Source organism: Saccostrea cucullata, unplaced genomic scaffold, assembly GCF_032062105.1.
Source record: "Saccostrea cucullata isolate Sc308-1 unplaced genomic scaffold, CSIRO_AGI_Scuc_v1 ctg13097, whole genome shotgun sequence".
NCBI lineage: Eukaryota > Metazoa > Mollusca > Bivalvia > Ostreida > Ostreidae > Saccostrea > Saccostrea cuccullata.
The window spans coordinates 4,402-17,957 of record NW_026920880.1 but is presented as its reverse complement, the minus strand read 5'-3'; the positions used below and the strand labels follow the sequence as shown (position 1 = coordinate 17,957).

The window sequence follows — 13,556 nt, the reverse complement described above, 5'->3', positions numbered from 1 at the left end:
TATGAAGTAATTAATGTTTTGTCTTATCTTAATTTAATATAGTTTTAAATTTAATAAATTTTGAAATACCTGTATATATAAATATGCAATACAGTTTTGATGTAAAATATGTATAAATAAAGTTTTTCTATTATTGTCAGTTGGAGAAAGGAATTAGCATACGTTTAAGTGAAATTCTTCTCATTGCTGATATCTTTGAAGACAGAAAGTACCGTATGCATAATATACCATACAGATATAGGGTGAGTATAAGACTATAATATAAACACAGGTGTATTTATCAATTTTATGACTGTTAATTTCCTTGGACTGCCATTTCTTATTTTTAGATTTGCTAAAATAAAAAGGACATTGGCACTTCTCCTCATAGGTTGAAGCAAATGTTTCTTTTTTCAGCTCAACTTCAAACTATTTAAAAAAATACTTACACACTAGAAATATATTGCTTATATACACTTTTTGAAATGTTTATTATCCTGAGACTGACAAAATAAGAAATGTACATTACTATACTCTTTATTTTAGCTACCTTTTGTTGGATGCATGCAGATCAAGTACAGTAACCATGTTTTGTTTTTTTTGTAGATGCATCTAGCTCATTGTAATGAGCTTCGCATCAAGAATGTGACAAGAGATAATCAAATTCAATTCTTCATTGATAAGGCTCTGGCAAAGAGTACAGTCTCAGCACTGACAGATTCAGAGTTGAAATGGGTAAGATTTCCAACTGTGAAGTTATTGAACATTGTCAACAAAGTCTTGTATAGTGGTGAATATGCAAAGAACAGAATGGTAATAATTATTTTAGAATATTGCTGTTGTGTATTTAAGGAGACATGCAAAGATTTTCCAATAACTTGAGGGTTTAACATGACTTTGAACCTTTTGTCATTTAATTGTTTAATTTCTAGTATACTTTAATGTTATCACTGTGACCTACTTTTGACATTTTACGGCTAAATTTACGTATCTTAGGTACTTATTGGCTTAGATTCATCAAACTTTGTCAGTTGATGCATTTTGGGTTTTCGGAGAATGTCAACCAAAAAGTAGGTCATGGTGACCTACTTTTGAATATCTTGGGTACTTATTGGCTTAGAATCATCAATCTTTGTCAATTAATGCATCTTAAGTCCTAAGAAAATTCAATCAATAAGTATGTCATCGTGACTTACTCATGGTATTTTATAGTTATATTGAAATATCTTCAGTCCTAACTGGCTAAGAATCATCAAACTTTGTCAGTTGATGCATCTTGGGTCTTAGGATACTTAGAGGCTTCAATACGAATAGAAGTGATAGATTGTACAATGTATCAGAAGAGCGATTCAAGGCTCTTGGGCCTCTTGTTAATTTTGTGAGTGAATAACTGTAAAGAAAATATTCTGTAAACATGTAAATTTTTGCCCTGCAGTTTTATTTTTGCCCTTATCACAGGTGAAAAGTGTTAATTTAATGAATATACAGTATAATATCTTAACCAGAATTGTTACTGAGCACTTGTACAGAATTGTGAATTTAAAATGAGGTCTAATATTTTTGTCCCCTGCTGAAAATGGGTGGGAGGGGGGTGGATATTTTTTTTGGTCTTATTGTCTATATGTCTGTCTGTAAAATTTTTGTTTCCACATGATATCTCGAGAAAGCCTTTAAGCTTCTAAAAGTGCCCCCCCCCCTCTTTCAGCCTCCCTCTGTAGATCCTTCTTTTTTCTTAAGAGGGTACACAGGTTCTCTGAATTCACTTCTTGCAAGTGTGAAAGGGCAAAACTAGCATGGGTCAACAATAATTTGGTATACAGTACGTTAATACTTCACATAAAAAATACATATGACCAGGCCAGAAGGTATGAAATGAAATGGAACCAAAGGTCAGTTCGTCAAGTCACAGTTACTTTCCAAGAATTTATAGTTCGGGAGTGTTCCTGTCAAAGCTTATCCTATTATTGAAGCTGATTCAGCTAGCATAATGATTTCTTCTGAGACTTTGTCAAGATACTGACCAAAGGTCATTTTGGCATGTTTGAAATCATTGTGAGAGAAAATAAATCAGTTGTCTGAATCATCACAAAAAAATATCCTTTCTCAGGGCATATTTGTCAACCAGATTTTGTTTTACTTTCATAGGGCAACCATTTTCCTTTAGAATTTCTCAATTCTAGCAGAACTCTACGATGTTTTTGTTGAATATGAATAAATTTAAATATTTTACTATACTGTATTTGCAGTAAGTGATAGTTACAAATTATGGCAAAAACAAATTAATTTTGGGAAAAAATTATTTGCATACTGATGAAGAATGCTTAATTCATAGTTTTAAATGGAGAGCATTTTCAAATTTCAGACTTGTTTTAAACATGGAGCAAATCCAACAGTAATGTCACGAAGTGACCAGGTTAACTATGTAAACAGGTGGATTGAGTTCATAAACCAAGTCAATGGTATGTAACATGTTATCCTTACAAGCTTACTCATGTCTGTGGTACAATTGTAGACTTCTAGCTCTTATCCACAGGCTGGGCACATGTAATAAGGTACATGTAATACTAGTACATGAACAGTGGAAAGAGTAGTTTTTGTGCAAATGTTTTTTTTTTTGTCAAACATTGAAAACGATGTGTACTTTTGAAAAGATAATTTGTAAACAAAAAAATATATCTGCTAATTTTCATAAGTTTAATTATCATAAGTTTGTTCTGCAGAACTTGTAATAAAAAAAAATTTCTATCTTTTTCAAGTTGGCAAGGATTTTATAAAATGTTTTCAATAAGCTCATTTCTTCGTGATTGAAGTGAATTGAGTAAGACACAAAAAATCTTGTTCATACCAAGACCAAGGTAGATGTGTCGAGTATTAAGTAAGTTGTGTTGATGAGTCAAGCATTAGAGTTTTATTTGTTGTTTTACATGTTATTTACATATTAAATTCCTTTCTTCCAGAAACACACATGCCTCTGCTTCTTCATGGTGTAGTTTTCTTAGGATATAATCACCCCAGTAACTTGAAAATGAAAGAAAAACTTGGACTGAAATGGAAACGAAAGACATACCATCATTAGAGAAATTCTAATAAATAATAAAAAAAGTATTTATAGTTACTATGGAGACAATCGAGATAGTCCTGAAGATTACACTAATGTAAATCTATGCATGTTTGCTTTTTCTCGTGTCTTAAGTATATGCAATGATGTAAACTCTGTTTGCTTTACATTTAATTTAAATATAACTTTGAAGTTTTATTTTTGTACATTTGATTAAGACTTTGATATATTGCATTTAATTAAATGCATTGAATGTTGTTTATGAAGTAATATTCATCTTTTGTATTTTGAAAAAAGAAGAAAATACTCTGATCAGTGAGGGTGGGTTCAAGGGGGCACTTTAAGAAGGGCGGGAGGGGCCATAGGGAGTTAATGTATAAAACTCAAAAACTTCTTGAGATAATGCCCAGAATGAAAGTTATACACATAGAATGTATAAATTTATGACCTTGAGTTGTGGTATAAAATGTCAGTGTTCTAGGACACCCTACATGACCCTACCGTATACAGTGGAGTTCACGCCATGTTGTCACGGTGCTGCAGCTAGGAGACTCTTCTTCACTCACCTAGGTGTATTGCATTTTTTATACCCCCCGCAAACGAAGTTTAGGGGGGGTATATTGGAATCACCATGTCCGTCTGTCTGTCTGTAGACGAGATTTTGTCCGGACCATTACTCAGAAACTATTGGAAGGATTTGTTTGAAAATTTGTACACATATTATTCACAATATGAAGTTGTGCACCTGATATTTTCATCTTGATTCGATTATTATTTTGAATTTTACAGGTGTTTTTTCATTTTTATTTTGTGGTTTTGTCCAGACCGTATCTCAGAAACTATTGCAAGGATTAATCTGAAAATTTGTACACTTATTATTCACCATATGAAGGTGTGCACCTGGAATTTTCAACTCTTTTTGTTAATTTTTTTGCATTTTACAGGTTTTATTTTTTATTTTAATTGACTTGTTCATTTTGGGCTCGTATAAGGTTTGAGACATAGAATCTAGAATATCTGTACAAAAATACTACAGCTTAAAACTACTCATAAAAATTTTTAAAAAAAGAAACAGCATCAAGTGTTAAAAACAGTTTTTACATTGCACAGAAGATAATGTTATTTCATTTGTCTCTTGGGAATAATGACTGGACATGCATCCAGTTAAAGATAAATTAATGAGTTTGGTGTTGGAAGTTGTTAAGGCATATCTCTTATCAAGCATGTGTGTTATCTAATCTCCAGGGAATAAGGCACAAGAATTAAAGATCTCTCTTCTCTTATTCTCTTAATTGTAATTTATTGCCTGTCAAAGCACTTCATTACTGGATGACCAGCTCTTTATTTTCAAAATGCATTTCAAATTGATATATCAAGATTAATTTGATTATGTATAATGGTTTTTTTTTCAACAATCAGTTTGCAGAGTGACATAACACATAACTGCAATATATTTTTTTTTAATGCAGAAATAAAAAAAATTATAAAATGAAAAAAAAATGTTACAATGGAATTACAATGTATTAGTATTGATGTTTCATTTGGTTGCACCTTTGTTTCATTCATTAAGAAACATGATGAGCAATTATATTTCACTGCAAATTTTTGTAAGTAAATTGTGAACACCTCTGGATCCATAAAGTATTTTTGAATTGGCACCTTCTCTGAAAAACCCAGCGGGGGGTATTTGTCCCTATTGGACAGTTCTAGTTTTATATGGTGCTGTGCAAATAAAGTCCCGGTATGACAGCGGTTTAAGACACATACTTTTCTGTTATCTGCAAATCTGCAGCTACATAATTATTAGATACACTACAATGCAGTGACGCAAGATTGAATGTGGTTCCCAACCGTTTGATTTCGATATTCATCTCATTAAATTTCATTCATGATTACTCAGTAACTGGAGGGCTACATAAAAGCTTTCTAATATTATAAAAATATTTTAAAAATGTTCAATCTATATATTTGATAACAATAAACACGAACCAAAGCCAAGTATCTGATAAAATCTTGAAATTTCTAATCTGAATTGGACTGGATTATACCTGCACATCATTCAAAAGTTATGGAACGCCATCACTGCCTTATAGCATAAAACTATGCATTCATTATGTCAATCTATCATTACGTGATGTGAACATATCTTTACGTTATATCATTTTTTATGGGGTGATGTAAAAATATCTTTACATCATGTCAATGCTGCATTACATGAAGTAAACACATTCTTCCATTATGTCGGCACTTTATAACTTGAAGACCAAAGTTCATTATGTGAAGTGAAAATATGTTTACATTGTGTTAAAACTTAATTACGTGAAATGAATATTTCTTTATATTATTTCATTTCTTTAATATGTGAGATCAAAATTGCATTACGTCTAGTTAATTTCGTTTTACATGTGTTCTATGATTAAATTTATCATTACATTTAGTCAAAGTCCATTCCCTTTTGTGAGTGTATATTTCTATTAAAGCAAAGCATTATTACGTGATGTTAATGTATCTTTATTTTACGCCGAGGTCATCACAATGTGAGGTGAATACATCTTACCTTTATGTCAGTTCTTTATTACGTGATGTAAAAAGGTTAATAACATAATATGAACATGTATTATGGAGAAGTCCCGGCGTTCCATATTATATCAACACTTTATTACGTTATGTCAAAACCATTCCTATATGTGGATATTTAATAAGAATATGTTAACTCTTTCTTACGTGATTTAAAACTATCTTTACATTGTGTTAATTCTTTATCATGTTGATTACAAATGTTCATTACGCGCTGTAAAATACATTTACATTATGTCAAAGTTGATAACCGTGTTTTCAGGACTGGGAAGGGGGGGGGGGGGTCCTGATTAATTAGGACGAATTACGGACACATTATATGAGGGGGGGGGGGTCTGACTTCCTCTTTTTTTCCGACATAACTTTATCATAGAAAATGTTCATTGAAATTCAGTCCCACTTTTTGCTGAAGTATAAGGGTAATGTAGTATATTTGGATTTTTTTTAAGGACTGATCGAAGTTGGACCCACGCCCCCCTTTCACCCGAAATAGGATTTTCGAGTTTGGATTTTTTTTCGCTCTTTCTTGTACGTTATTTTTTTCTGGCTGACAAACCTCCCCCAGCTTTCAAAAACAATGCAACGTCCACTGGAATTAGTAATTTTTCAACCATTCCAGGACCAGAATTCTGTTACAAAAATCTACGTTTTCACTTAAATCAATTGACCATGCCTTAGTTAACACGGGCTCATATCAGTTCTTGAAAAGAGTAGCTATAGGGGGACGATATGGTGTCTAAGTTGGGGACCAGGGGGTGAAAGCCCGAAAGCTCTCAGGCTTTAGATTTTTTTAATAAAACGTTTCAACTTATTTCAGTTATACTTTATGTAAAACTAATGCAATGTCCTACAAAGTGAAATCAATTGATTAATTTCATGCATATTTTGGTCACTAAAGATGGGAGGGCGGGATCCTCCCTTTCCCCACCGACCCACCAGTGCACGTATGAAATACGATATGTATTTACACTTTTTTTTTAAAAAAAAGGAGGGTTAAAGACAGATAAAAAGCTTAGGACAGTGTTTTGTAGTTGGATCAGAAGTTTCGGACTTTTCAAATCGTCAATAAAGATTCCATGGGAACATGATCCTGTTTTTAATTTAACCTGATATTTAATTAAGGATTAATTAAGTCTTGTGTATAATTTAATATTTGATACGTTTAATTTAAATTATTTGCATGTTTAACATATGTGCATAACCTAAACCTTACGTCACATAATAAAGAGTTGAAATATTCTAAGATATACTGACAAGAGGCTAAGCATTTTAGACACAATGTAAAGATACAATGGCATAACATAATAATGATTTGTCAAAAAGTAAGGGAAAATTGACATCATGTAATAGATTCCCGGCGTCATGTAGCATATTGATGACACAATATAGTAAAGAATTGGCCACCTGTGACAATTTTTTTCACATCATGTATGAAATTCTGACATCGTGTTATAGCGACTTGATATTGAATTAAAGATAAATTCACATCATGTAATGAACTACTTAGACCAAATAGTAGAGAGTGCACATAATGTAATAATGAGTTTAAATTCTATAATAACATCTTTACACCACGTAAAATTGTTTTGACTTAATGTCATAAAGAGCTGATATAATGCAATGGAAGATTAGCGCAATGTAATTGAAGTGCGAGTTAATGCAATAAAGACTTAACATAATGTAATGGAAAGTTGACATAACGCAATAGTAGTGTGACTAAATGTCATAAAGAGTTGACATAATGTAATGGAAAGTTGACATAATGCAATAGTAGTGTGTGTAAATGTCATAAAGAGTTGACATAATGTAATGGAAAGTTGACATAACGCAATAGTAGTGCGTGTAAATGTCATAAAGAGTTGACATAATGTAATGGAAAGTTGACATTTATAACGCAATAGTAGTGTGTGTAAATGTCATAAAGAGTTGACATAATGTAATGGAAAGTTGACATAACGCAATAGTAGTGTGTGTAAATGTCATAAAGAGTTGACAAAATGTAATGGAAAGTTGACATAATTAACGCAATAGTACTGTAAGTAAATGTCACAAAGTGTTGACATAATGTAATGGAAAGTTGACACAATGCAATTGTAGTGTTCTGCTATAAGGCAGTGACGGCGTTCCATAAAAAGTAGATAACTCGAGATTGGTCACCGACTTCTTTTTTAATTTTTCACATATGTACTTTACCTTCTTTGGTACACAGCAAAATTTTTGGAATGATGTTAGAGAGAGAGAGAGAGAGAGACTGAACAATTTAAATGGATGTAAACTTTCATCTTTTTATTGAGTAGTTTTATGGTTCTTTTTTTTTTTTAAATATCGTTTCTGGTTAAATGCATCCGTAAATGTATTTTTCAAAATTATTTTGTTTATCTACACTTGAAATGAAAGATTGCAAAAAATGAAATGCATGATCACATGTCAAATACAAAAAGTAAGATTTAATTAAGGATCTCCAACCCTTATGGATCACATTCTCTATTCTCAAATAACAATCAAGTACATAATACTTGACTGATATTAGATTAAAGGGGTTTATAGTAGATTAGAAAAGGATTTACCGAAAGTTTCAGAAAGAAAGAGGGCGTACATGCGGGGATAATCCCCCGCTCTGGGGTATGTTTCTCATTTTTCAAAATTCACGGAAAAGTTGTATTTCTCTAAAATCATGTTTTCGATAATGTCATCTTCAAAACATTTTATAAATTAATTTTACTGAATGACATATCATTTGACAACCTTTTTTTTCCCAAAGTTGACAGTTAATCATATTTAGTGGAAAATGGGTTTACTGCAGTAATGCATACAAAATGAAATTTGAACATGCATGGGTCAAGTCTCCATTCTTCGTTAACGCTTGAATGGTAATGTAAATGTGAAATCTATTACATTTATCCAAAAAATGGAATCTGAACCCATTCTATATGAAAATCGAACATTTCTGAATGAATACGCTTCAACAAACCCGTCCATTTAAATCACACTTCGTAGCGTAGTGCATGGTTAACGCTGTCGGTCTTGCACCAAACTCATTGCTATGGAGAGAGTTCGAATGCCACGTGAAGATTTTTCTTTTTTTTTGTTTTCACATATCCTAAAAACATGAGTGAAAATTAATAAAATATTTAAACAATGAAATACAGAATTGAATTTGTCAAAGATGATATAAACCATATAATTTTGAAAAATGCATGTATAGCTTTCATGAACTTTTAGAATTGAGAAATGTCTTTTCTCAGAGGGGGAGATTGTCCTTGCGTTGTACGCCTCCATTCTTTAATGAAATAATTATAAGGCTAAGCAGTATTTAATTAACAAAGATTGCATTGAAGTCTATGAGAAAATGGTCCATCTTGCGAGTTTTATTCAAATTAACCATTTGAAACTCCTTTCCTTAAATTGTGTAAAACAAATGAATGGACATACGATCATTTTCAACTTCAGATTGAAAATTTAGAAAAGACAATAGTACAACGAAAGAATAGAAAAAAGGACTTTTCATTCTCTTTAGACAAATGGACAAGGCTTTCGCCTACATGGATGTAGGCGAAAGCCTGTCCACTTCTCTAAGGCCTAAAGAGAAAAAATTAAGGTACTTTTAACGTACTAAGATTGACCTTTCCACATAAATCACAGAAAAAAAACATGGAACAGTGATAACTTTATTTAACACATTGATGTCAGTTGGACAATATCAGTGTTGAGAATGTCTTTTTCGTCTTCCAAGCAGCCATCCGGAACTCCCCGGCTCTTTGTGTTGTGTGACGGAGAGCTGGAGGTCCAGGCAAACCAGCTGTTTCCCCGTGGCGTTCTCGTTCACTTTTACATTCACATGGTAGTCACCCTATAATAGAAGCCACGTCAGATATCTTAATCAACCACGACTGGAAATAATTTCGTTTAAAAAAAAATTATTTTTTAGAGAAAAGTGTTAAGATTTTTTTTAATCCTACAGGTTAGGATACATGTAGAGGTACACATGTATAATTAGCCACAGTAAAAAGTAATAATCATACAGTTTATATACAGTGTATAAACTTGATCAAGTACCGCTGCAAACCAGGTGAGAACAGATGGAATACTTGGGATACTGATGGTGTAGTCGTTGATACGGAGATCCCTAGCGGGCTGGGGACACTGACTAGCATTGACCCCCACACTGCTCAGCATAGTCTGGATCTGTTTACCGATACCCCCCATGATTCCAGCCCAGTCCTCAGTGATCATCTGGTTAACCGTTGTACAAAGATCATTGTACGTACTGAAACAAAAAGGTATGTAGCACATCACAAAGGTGAAAAACTTTACCATCATTCCGTCTTTTGGAAAAGTGGAAAATTCTCTCCGATCGACACACAAAACAGTTCGTACATAACATTTCTACGATACTAACCTGTATGAGAGAGAGAGAGAGAGAGAGAGAGAGAGAGAGAGAGAGAAGGGTGGGCTTTACATATTCTAAATAAATTACCAGGAGCCGACGTGGAGCAGACACGGGATCGGAACTTCCAGTCCTAGAAACGTTTTCCTTTTAACAGAGAGGGACATTCTTGAGCTTCCAATGGTATTTGTCAGACTGGCATCAACGGAGAGATGTATGTCACCCGGGACCTGCACCGGCATAGGGGTCACAGAAACGCTACGAATAACGACATCACTACTGGAACCTGAAAACATATCACCATGGTTTGGAAAAATAATCACAAAAATAAAATACTACTAGACTGATAAGTATAAATACATGAATATATACTTAGATAGCAAAAAATATATAAACACATGACTTTCTTCATTAACCTAGCTAATTAATGCCTTTCTTATCCCAGTATAGGTTGTAAAATTTAAATAACGTGTAATTAAATAACTAGTTCCTCAACTTCAGCATTATTTTATTTTTTTAAAAAGTAAGCTGCGGTTTCTTCAAAGAAAGAACTCAATCTTCCTCCCTCCAGAGAGAGAGAGAGAGAGAGGGAGAGAAAGATTGTTTGACATGAAATTTTCTGGCTGCAGATTTGACGTAAAAGAAATTACTGTCGTCTTCTCTAGAAAGAAAAAAAAGTTCATAAGAAAGAAAAAAAAATAGTTAATAATTTTCAATTCCATTTGTTTACATCATCATGTTGGTAACTTGATGTAAATGTGCGGTTAAAATAAGAAATCAAATGACAGACGCGGCAGAAAAAAGAAATATTACATGTATAACATAATTGCAAGCAATGCAGTTTTATATAAAATTCGTTATAATTCCTGGATTTGTTTTCTCTGCATAGAGAATATTTATCAATTTTGAGTTACATAAACGTCTTGTAGTACTATTATCACATGGGTTATTAATTTCTTTTATGGGATAAGTAACACAGTATATAATTTATAATTTAAAAAAATACCAAATTGAAATCGAATATTGTAATACACAGGGCAGTAATGTACAAAATGATTTTTTTTTTCATTTTCAACCAATAATTTGGAAGCATAGCATAAACGGTTTTCCTTAAGGATAATTGGTTTACGGTAACTGCCTGTTTCAATGAATAGTGATTGTGCACTGATTCTTAATTTTGTTAGCTGTGATCCTTCATGCTTTTTTTTTTAAAGGAAACTTTAAAGTAATCCTGCAATTTCATAATCATTACAGTTTAAGATTTTACTACTGAAATAAAGTTTTCCAATGTTAGAAGTTGAAATTTTGCTCAATTAATAATAATGAAAAACTACTGTCATGTATTTTTTCTTTTATCTAACTATAATATACTAGTTACATTTTGTTTCTTTAAAAAAGGGCCCATTTAAACATAGAAAGGTTTCCCGGCGTCAGGGGCAGTTTACTGCACTTCCCGTCAATGGAAGTCAACTCGCTAAAGACGTACCTGCAAGATTAGAAATTTGTAAATATCTGCTCTAAAATTACCACAGTCGGTCATCTGAAGTTGTGTTATTTCGGCCAAAGCCAGAGAAAGTCCCACCAATAGACAGAAAATGCTTCCCCCCATCTTTCTTTCTTCACCTTCTGATTGCGAATACAGAGCAAGTACACCTGGGTAATAGAGAGAACAAACCGAGTGAAATGTTCGACCAACATTCAAAGATTTGAAAAAAGTTAAATTCAGTTAGAAAAACTATATTTTTTCAAGGGCATCAAATTATACTGAAAGACATTATAGTGTAAACCGATGTTTATCCAATATAGGTACGCATATTTTCGGATGTTTTTTTTTTTTCCAGATGTTCTTCATGCAATAGGTTATATGAATATATATATTGCTTGACATATATGTTTTTGATATCATTTTATTCTTTTTATTATCTATTGTAAAATAATCAAAAAATGCTATTGTAGTACAAATTTCAAATAAATTTAATTGTCAACATTCCAAATATCGATGCTATATTTATACCACCACGGAGAATGCTTGAACATTTTGTTGGCGTGGCCTTCGCGTGTCTCAGAAGAAAGATGGACGTTCGTGACGATGCAGACATGTTTGTTCAAAGAGCAAACAAAAGATGGAAAATTAGGTCAAATAGCAATAAATCTAAGATATACTGCACCTAAGAACAATAAGTGACTGATAAGAAACATTAATGTTTTTACTTTAATTAGTAACAAATAAGAAAAGGTGCGCAAGGCATATGCTACTGGGATATATAATAATTATGAACAAATTAACCTCCACTATTGTACCCAGAGTACAAATGTAACGCTCATCCTCATCCCATTGCTGAATTTTATTTGATGCATTTCTCAGACTCTGTTGAAAGACATATTTCGAAATGTATTTTACCAATTATCAATTTATCAAACTGGCATTCAGTCGATATAGATGAGCGACCTTTTCGATTTTGAACCTAATTAATGAATGCTCCGATATTTTTATCAAGATAGCAGTTTGAAGGTGTTTTTTTTTTTAAATAAAAATGTTCCACTAGAGGAATATGCCAAAGTTTGATTATTGTCCAATTAAATGTACCTTGAATTTAACATATAAGTATATGGACAGCGCATGTTATTTAAAGATAATGTAAATATTAATTAAATTTGAATTTCAAACAAATCTTTTAGTGAAAATATGTATAAACCCTCTCTTTATTAAACTATGATTGACCTTTGAGTTTGATCTACTTTTAAAAAACTTTAACCTTGGTTATAACTTTTGAACGGCAATGGCTAGGGCTTTTATTCTTCACAAATGTAATCTTTGTGACAAGAAATAAAATGAGTCACTTAACAGAAATTTTCACAAATTAAAAGTTTATTCGATCTTTTCATCAAGGGAAGATAATTCTTCAAAAGCGTTTCTAAAGATCCATGAGGCGCCGTTTTGGTATTTACCGCCAAAAAGTGATATCACCTATTTGAATAGGTGATATCACTTATTCGAATAGGTGAAATCGCCTATTCGAATTGAGACTATCACCTATTGAATTCATTTCCAATAGGTGATATTATCACCCATTTGAATAGCTAGGTGATATCACTTATTCGAATATAGGTGATATCTATGGCACGCCAAATTCACAAAAATGAGATAAACCTAGTTTCACAATTGATAAACTAGGTTTATCGACTGTAAACTATAGTTTACAAACCGTAAACTATAGTTTAAGATTCGTTAAGTATAGTTTTCATCTGTAAATCTATATTTAACGGTCGTTAACTATAGTTTACGAATGCTAATCTAAGTTTATCTGTCTGAATAAAGCGTTAACAATAGATTTTGTTGATAAACATAGATCCACGTTTGTAAACTATAGTTTACAATCGTAAACTATAGTTAAGAGTTGTTAATCATAGTTTCACAAATCGTGAAACTGTATTTATCAGATCGTTAACTATAGTTAACGGTTTGTAAACTATAGTTTACAAATCGTGAAACTGTATTTATCAGATAATCTATGTTTTGCAATCGCAAATGATAGTTTTTGGTGTTAAGTATAG

General features: G+C 32.2%; 2 protein-coding genes across 2 annotated transcripts; one reads left to right on the top strand and one right to left on the bottom strand.

The window, feature by feature from the left end:
• Positions 1-140: 140 nt before the first annotated feature.
• Positions 141-3,307, top strand: LOC134258563 (uncharacterized; the record flags this gene model as incomplete). Its single annotated transcript, XM_062741117.1, has 4 exons — positions 141-242; positions 586-714; positions 2,342-2,438; positions 2,937-3,307. Coding segments are annotated over 4 exons (447 nt in total), but the record flags the coding sequence as incomplete, so codon positions are not given.
• Positions 3,308-9,277: 5,970 nt separating this feature from the next.
• LOC134258564 (ganglioside GM2 activator-like) lies at positions 9,278-11,658 on the bottom strand. Its single transcript, XM_062741118.1, has 4 exons — positions 11,529-11,658; positions 10,092-10,287; positions 9,671-9,881; positions 9,278-9,464 (listed from the first exon to the last, which is right to left on the bottom strand). Exons 1-4 carry the CDS (start codon positions 11,608-11,610, stop codon positions 9,315-9,317), a joined length of 639 nt encoding a protein of 212 aa, XP_062597102.1. The 5' UTR covers positions 11,611-11,658; the 3' UTR covers positions 9,278-9,314.
• Positions 11,659-13,556: the final 1,898 nt, after the last annotated feature.

Excerpts from the sequence above, each read along its gene's own strand:
- LOC134258564 (XM_062741118.1), bottom strand. The coding sequence starts at position 11,610 with ATGGGGGGAAGCATTTTCTGTCTATTGGTGGGACTTTCTCTGGCTTTG. Across the intron at positions 10,288-11,528 it reads ACTTCAGATGACCGACTGTG|GTTCCAGTAGTGATGTCGTT; the intron begins GTAATTTTAGAG and ends ATATGTTTTCAG. Across the intron at positions 9,882-10,091 it reads CTGCTCCACGTCGGCTCCTG|TACGTACAATGATCTTTGTA; the intron begins GTAATTTATTTA and ends TTTTTGTTTCAG.